The sequence below is a fragment of the Echinops telfairi genome, unplaced genomic scaffold (genome assembly GCF_000313985.2).
Source record: "Echinops telfairi isolate 266 unplaced genomic scaffold, ASM31398v2 ScPeMD7_7468;HRSCAF=8506_0, whole genome shotgun sequence".
NCBI classification, from domain to species: domain Eukaryota; kingdom Metazoa; phylum Chordata; class Mammalia; order Afrosoricida; family Tenrecidae; genus Echinops; species Echinops telfairi.
In genome coordinates, this window is record NW_022111369.1 from 16,732,293 (window position 1) to 16,740,748 (window position 8,456).

General features: G+C 37.0%; 1 protein-coding gene across 1 annotated transcript in view; it reads left to right on the plus strand.

Annotated features, from left to right (window-relative positions):
• The first annotated feature begins 3,394 nt into the window (after positions 1 to 3,394).
• The window catches only part of LOC123521004 (mucin-5AC-like), a 77,330-nt gene continuing 72,268 nt past the window's right edge, over positions 3,395 to 8,456 (plus strand). The window contains exon 1 of the mRNA XM_045284328.1: positions 3,395 to 3,543. Coding sequence (XP_045140263.1) covers positions 3,474 to 3,543 — 70 coding nt within the window. The 5' untranslated portion in view covers positions 3,395 to 3,473. The remainder of the gene's footprint in view (positions 3,544 to 8,456) is intronic.

Consider the following 8,456-nt stretch of genomic DNA (forward strand, 5'->3'; position numbering starts at 1 on the left):
CACCACCACCAAAAAAAAAAGATACTTGTCCTCAGGATGGGAACCCAAAAGTTAACGGGTGCTATAGCAAAGTTTGGTTACTAAACTAGACAGTACCTGACTACTAGATAAAATTGCAGCTGGGGCCTTAAAGGCTTGTTTCTAAATAAGCAGCCATTATATCTTATGGGAAAAATAAGTTCTCAAACATTTCAGTGTTTGAACACTAATTTGGAACAAATTGAGTTGGACAACTGAATATCACTGTATAAATGATTATTTTTTTCAATAAAATATAAATATATTCCCATATCTATAAAATTTGTCTCATATTATCTTGTGGCAGAATAATATTCTGTCATATTGCTGGATAATTAATTATGTTACATTTTTTGTAATAATATGAATATCAATGAACATCTTCCTTTTTTAGAATATTTCTAAGCATATGATTGCAGTTTTTAAGTATATTTCATCAAGATTTTCAATGTAAATTATCAAGCCATAACCTGAGAGGTTATACTCCAAGAAAAATAAAGTAATTTTTGGAACTTATTCAACATTGAATATTGACAGAAAATATGCCCAATTATAACTGAAGAAAAAAATAATTTTCTCAATGTTTGACATCTACTTCCATGACTTCTAGTACGATGAATGTCACCATGCATTTTGTCTTCTGTTCCCTTATGACATTGTTTAGGTGCTTTGTATGGTCGGTGCTTACTTCACTTTCAATTAGCAAGAGTCTTCCCTTATTTAAAATATTAAGTAATTACCACCTCCACTGAAAACAAGTTTCCTTTTTGCCTTTTTATCTTTTAATTTGTATAAATACCAAAGTATCATTTTTTTCACGTGCCACACATTAAATGCTTATTTATCCCGATAACGTAAAACTAGACATCCATATTATTACCTGTCATTGTGTGACTTCATGCCTTACATTTAAATTGCTAACATATCAGAAATTTATATTGGTGTGAATAAATTGAAGTAAAATAGAAACTAGAGCGGAAAGCTTTAGGTGGTTAGCAACTTGTCAAAAATTACGTATTAAATAATACATTATACTCATCTGGTTTGCTACTTACTTCACCTATATTTACATGTCAATACCTATATTATATATCTCTGCATATGCACATGCACATATAGCTTTATAGCTCTGTCTCTTCCCGTATGTATATGTATATAGCGAGAGGAAGGAGAGGGACAGAAAAGGAGGGAAGGAGGCGGAGAAGTAAATGTGAAAATAGGAATTCCTATCCTATGTCATTGAGGTGCTGTGTCTTCCTGGTGTCACCACTGTTTTAAAGAATTACTTTACCTTTACACATACCTTCCTCTCCAGTATGGGAAAAGCTCCCACCCTCACCCTAGCTCTTGCTTTCGTGTTTCTAACCGTCTTGCCTGACCGGTTTATTTTTACTCGGTTTCTTAGTTGGGGTTTTTTTTGTATTTATTTTCTTTCCATCTACAGGTCTTCGAACCTTTAAAAAGACCTGTCATCACACATTCCTGGCTTCAGAAGTTGGTCTGTTCCAGGGAAAACTTAGCAGTCAACAATGAGAGATAAAATCCCATTGCGTTTCTATAGAAATGAGCCTGATCCGCATCAGCGCTGGCCCTGTGTTTTGCCAACTCCACACTGAGCATACAGCAAGAAGCAGGAAGTGAGGCAATGTAAGTGCCTGACAGAATTCGCACCACCACACCCTAATGTATTTCTGGAAAGTGCGTGTGACATCTATTTGGATACACAGCTATCTTCATACTCACCAGGATATGCTAAATAGAGTAACAACCCCAAAGGCGGTCTGTTTCAGAAAAAAAATCAGAAAGAGGGTGAAAATATGTCTTGTCTATGCACAAAACAGAAATGTGGAGGCTTTCCTAAGGCTGACTATAATTCAGGAGGAGATAAACTAGTGTGTTTCAATGTTTTGATCATTTGACTGCTCTAACCAAGAATGTATTGAGTCCTACCCGGCATGGCTGGAACAGTAATGATAATGTCCCCTCCTTGCAAACAGATGGAAGGTGTCATTTTGCAATGGTTTCCTTGGTGCAGCAGAAGAATCTACACTCAATTGCCCAGACGTTTGTATCTGGTAGGCTTTAGGGCTCAGGGCAATACCCGCGAGATTGGCTGGCATGAGATATGCAGTCTGTGGTTGAGGAAAAGTGTCATATTGTGTGGCACACATTGAAATTACACGCAGGCCCATGGCTGTGTTAGGGAGCTCTGGTGGCTCTAGAGGATAAGGATTATAGGTTGCAAAGTGCAAGGTCAGCAATTCAAAGCCACCAGCCACTCCTTGGGAGGAAGAGAAGACTATCTGCTCCCATAACAATTTACAGTTTCAGAAATCCTATATTGAGTCACTAAGAGTCTGAATCTATTCAAGTCTGAATCTATTCAATGGCAGTGTGTGCTGAATATGTTAGGTGTCAGTAACACAATGTGATCACTGTGTTCTGATTAATTGGTACTGACTTAAAGTAGACCCACACATTAAGCACAGATTAACCTGCTTGGTTGGCCTTCTGGTCCTGTCTCTTGACTACATCCATGGATGGATGAAGGCAGCATTCCATACCAGACGCCAATCTCATGATATTTCCTGGAAAAAAAAATAACCCATGAGGTAATAAGACTACCATACTTTTTCAGCACATGAAACACCCATGTACATAACACAATCAGTGTACATTGGAAAACAGCTAGTGTGGTTGTGTGGTTTTCTAAAACCTCTTAATGTATGTTATTTGCAGAAATATGCGTATTTTATCCTTACTGTTAACCAACCAATAAAAACTAGGAATGGGCAGTGGGAATTCCATGCCTTTACTCCATTCTATTTAACATACCCTGAGAAGCCATTCCCCTTAAAAAATCTTTTTGCTTACTTAAGAGCAATCCATCAGGGTTTGCACTTATGTCTAGAAGGTGGTCTTTGCAAATCTTGTTTCAATTGGAAGGAAAGAAGAAAAGTTGATTTTTTTTTAGGTCTTCCTTTAAAATGAAATCCCCCGGCTGTCAAAGTCGCTTTATTCCAATGGAGTGGCTGCATAATGAGTCTCCTTTATGACTGCTCCAAAACACACTTTCAAAACAAGTCAGAGAGCTCCAAGATCCGTTCTCAAGAAAGATGTTTCTGTTGAAATCCCGTTCTGACCTTTTTGTTGAAGAGCAACAAAATAATGTAGTAACAAAAACACAAGTGGCTGCCAAAGGAAAAGAAAAAAAAATTTTAAAAGTTCCTGTAAGAGACTGGAACAATAAATCTCCTCTCTGCGGAACTCCCAGAGGGAATGCGTGCATTTCCTGCCGTTCTTTATCGGAGCCCCCAAAATAAGTTGAAATGGGGAGTGTCTGCTCAGACTCAGAGCACCTTTTCCATTTGTTAACACAGCCTTGCCTGGCTGGTAGCGAGTGCTCTCTGCTTGACTTTGGAGAGGGCAGCTACTGAGACTGCTCCACAGTCAACATGAACTTGCTTCAAGGGACCATTCTTTCTCTGCTTCTATCTGGTCTTTGCTGCAGCGAATCCAACCCAGGTACCCTTTTCTGTTGTTCTTCTGACTCTTTGGATGAGAAATGACAAGTAGAAGGTTCTAAGCCTTCTTTCACCTTCAAGAAGCTTCTGTTACTTAGCTTCGCTGAGTTGAGTGTGTAGGCAATGACTAGGCTGGCCCGGGCAGGCTCTGGAGAGAGTAGGGTAGTTTTCGCTGAAGGGCAATGTGGTCTCTAAGCTTGTTTGATGTCATCCTGAAGGTGTTGCAAACAGAGAATGACCTTTGTAAAGAACAGAGATCTAGGGAGAGAATGCTAGTTAAAAGTACTGTTTTTCAACGTGTCTTTCCAAATACATATCTACTGAAAAAGAGATTGTTGTCTATGTGCTTTGGAAATATTGTGCTGCAAGTACTGGCCTGTATTTGCTCTATTTTTCAGTTGATAGGGTGAGAAGTTAGCTAAAGCTAATGAAGTGAAGCTTAATATTTTAAGAATGGGGATAAGGAATACTTTAATGAAAGTCTATAAAATTTTGCTCCAGAAATTTGCATTCTTTTATGTACATACATATACACATTTTGTAAACATTTCAAAAAATTGATAGACACACACAGAGAAACATTCACCACAGTGTACAAAATTCATATAAAAGGTATATATGTATCTACATTAGCTTCAACTATATTAATGACTTGTTTCAAGAAATGCCTATATATTTGATTTCTTATTGTGAGTGAGTTCATAATAAGCAATTAAAGACTTCCAATATTTATTAGACTCCTATGTCATACTTGGTAGAGTAAGAATACAAAACTGAGTAAGACGCAATCTCTACCCAGGGGAAATAAATGCTCTATTGTGATGAAGGGCATATAATTCTAATACAACAGGGAGTTAATAGGCCTTAAAACCAAGGTGAAGTCCCTGTACTTTCTTAGCAGCAGCTGCTAACCAAAAGGCCTGAACCAGCGACAGAGAACCCTGAGGAGCCCAGTTCCACTCTGACTTCCATAAAGCCCCTGAGAGCAGAAATCTACTTACTGGCAACTGTTTTTGTTTGTTTGTTTTTAATCCACGCTATAAACAATTTAAAAAGAAACCCAATGGGGAAAAATAAACAATAAACAAAAGCAGTCCATGAAGGGCTATGAGAAAATGAAACACAGAAACTCATTTCTAATTTTATTCCATTTGTGTTCTTTTTTTTTAAATCATCTTTTAGGGGCTCATACAACTCTTATCACAATCCACATATACATCAATTGTGTAAAGCACATTTGTACATTCATTGCCCTCATCATTCTCAAAATATTTTTTCTCTACCTAAACCCCTGTGTTCTTATCAAACGCTTGCTGCCTTGAAATATTCAATTTCCACAGGTGCTATAGGGAAAAAACATGCACATTCTCCTGGAACAACATCTACCTAGATTTAAGAGATATCCCCAGACAATTTAAAATCACATAGAACTGCTAAAAATACCATCTTGGAGTTTCCTGGATTAAGATGCAGCAGGTACCAAGGCCAACAGAGGGTAAGCTAGATGAGCTACGAAGAATCTGATACTAAAAAAACAACGAATGTTTATGAGGCATCTTAGAAATCAATGCACTCATTATAAATAACTCTTTAGTATTCACAGGAAAGACCGATAGGACTCTCCTTGCCATGAAACACACTGCTCGCTACCATGTCAGCTCAATAGAAATTCAGAAAGTCAGAATCGGGCCACTCCCTGTGGTTCCAGGTCTGTAGGCATCAGTGAGTTCACGGCTCTGCTGGCATCATTAGACTGGCTGAGTTACACGTGCTTCTGAAAGCAAAACAGGATCAATAGAAACAGCCTGCCAAGCATGGCTGGAAGGAAGATGTGAAGAACATCAGAGAGATGAGCTGGCAATAATTTTATATTACAGTCATGGGGGGTCGGGTGGGAAATACCAACCTGTTTTAGCTTATTGTTAATGATCTTGCTATAAACAATGTTGGCTTTTCGTGAGCTATTAGCTAATAGAAGGTAACTATATGAGCAGAGACAACTGAAATAAGTATCTCTCTCAACCAACTATTGGCTAATTTAAAGGATAGCTACAATAAAACTACCTAATTTATCCCAGGAAAAGAAAATATTGCTCACAAACATCAATTGATCATATGAGTCTTGCTAGAAGGAATTTGAAGAGATTTCTCCATCTGTGTGTGTGTGTGTGTGTGTGTGTGTGTGTGTTCTGAAAATAAAGGGAATCTTCCTACATAGTAGTGAGTGATTTTCTACTACTTAGTAGGTGGTATCATATTTTAATATCTCAAATTTGAAAAAGAGTTCTATTGCATCCTCCTTCCTCAAATTTTCTAAGCTGTATTTACAGTTGAATAGAGACCAACAGTGCTTTCTTTTGAGTTTAAATTTAGGCCAATGGAAGTTCTGAGAGAAATTAAAGATGGGTTTAATATTTGCTTTTTGAACTTTATATTAATTTAAGAAAAAATGTAAAATATTTTAGGCATTTGCCTATGATATTATTGCACTGGTAGCATTAAATCAAAGAAAATTTAATTGCTTGGAGAAATAAATTTACTAGCAATTAAATATTTAATTTCATGAAAAAATATTGAATAGACTACCAGGCAGATAATGCTAAATCCTACATTTACAGAGACCAGTAAGATTCAATCTTGAGGTGGCTCAGGGGAAGAATTAGTTTAAAAAAAATTATAACTTTGTTATGTTGTAGACCTTCCAAAACTCGGTTGATGCCGATGGCTAGAGACACTATAAGACTCTGTAGAACTCCCCCTATGTGTTTCTGGGACTGTAACTCTTTTGGGGAGAAAAAAAAAAAGGCCTGTCACCTTGTCTTTCTCCTGTGAAGTGCCTGGTGATTTTGAACTGCTAACCTGTAGTTAGCAGCCAGAGTAACCACTATGCCACCAGGGTTCCTGCATTGTAGAAGGAAATAAAGTACAAAACATAGAATTAATAGGTATATTGGTTGGGGTGTGATTACACCAGGAAAAAACATAGCATTCAGGACCCATTTGTTTAGAACCTTTTCATCGCTACTCATTTAAAAATAACTGCTACATAAACATCGACACGATCTCTTTGCATCTGTGTCTTCAGGAGACCCTACAGCATGAGTTTCACAAATATATTTTTGGTAGTTTTTGTTTTATTGATTTTTATTACTCAGACATGTAAGAAAATTAGATGAACATTTGAGGATTTCAAAAATATTTTATTGTACTGAATAATAGGCCATCTTTTCCTTTTCTGGTGAAATTAGATTTCAAACTTTCGGTAAATGTCTCAAGGTGTGACCACATATCTAGTTTAAGTTGGTCATGTTGTAACCTCGGCTGATATCTACCACTCTTGCACCAGACACATTATACAGTTTACTTCATCACAACATTTCAAGATGAGCCTTGTTATGTAATATTATTTGTAAACAGAGGCAACTAAGGTGTTGTGAACTTACTAAGGAGTTGTCGATTCAATTCAAACCAAGGGATCTTGTGCAAACCCTTCCCCTAGAGCTTGCTACCTTCCAGTGCAAACAAGAAAGAAAGAAAAATCCTCCCTTCGAATGTAGCGAAACCTCATTGAGAAGAATAAAGATAAGGATTGCTACGTGAATAATTTAGAAACCATTGCTACTTCTCAGAGAAACTCCTGTGTAACCACCAAGGGAGATCACAGGGCCATGGTCTGGACAGTGTTTCCTTCTGGACAGTGTTTCCTTCTGTATGCCATGCTGCCCAGAGTTGGAACGAAGCTGACCGTGCCTGACACCAAGTCCACAGTATCAAAGGTAACTTCCTGCTGGGACACACCAACCTCTTAATGTCCCGGAGGCAATGAATTCTTAGGGGATGAGTTGGAAGCTATTTTAGACATTGGCCTACTAGGCATTTTTATGTTGGTGGTGGGGGACAAAAAGTGTTTGGCTAAAATATAAATAAATGTCAGTCAGACAATATGGGACCAGGAGGAGAAAAATAATATAATCAAAAGGGAAATCACTCTTAGTGATTTAATGCCTCCCTGTCACATTTATAATTTTGCTAGAGCCAGGCTGTCTGGGCCCAGATTCCAACTTTTCTACTGTCTAGCTGTATCAATATGAGGAAATTACTTAACCTTGAGCTTCCTCAGTTGTAAAATCGCATCAAGTATAGTCTCTACCTCATAAGGAGTATCGCAAGAGGTAAAATACGATAGGGCTTCAACTATTTCATGGAAAAACTCCATTTTATTAGCAAACTTTTAGATTCTCCCTCATATAAATGTTGTTGTTTCAAAGACCTATAATGTATTCTATCCTATACCTTAAATCTAATGCTGTTGTCTCCAATTTGATTCCAAGTCAGGATTGGCAAGTATTCAAACAATACTAATGTTAGCTCACACATAATAATAGTGGGGGAGACAGTATATGAAAGGTTTTTATACCAGGATTGTGATAGAACCCTAGAAAGAGAATTTACCAATTCATTTTTTTTGTCACAGCATATACAATTTAGTTAATATTCAAAATGGTGCACCATCTGAAATGTCTTTCAGATGTATACATTGTTTGACTCAATTATATAAATTAATAATTCAAATTAACAATCAGATTTGTGATTATATTGAGCATTCTAATTTTTTAGTGAGAGAATAGTAAACATCCTCAATTTTATTACCTTTCTCAAAGTTTGATTACTATATAATCAGGAAAGTCTCTCCATCCTTGCTTCTAAGGAGCATTCTGGTTGTACTCCTTCCAAGACAGATTGGTTTATTCTCTTGGCAATCTATGATATTTTAAGTATTTTTTAATAGCAGATGAATAAGAAGGTATTATGTACATTTGGTAAATATTCTTTACCCTTTTGGCCTTTAACTCTCAACCATTAGTTCTCTTTGAGACCCAATACCTTCCTTTTTGTTTTTTGTTAATGACTGCT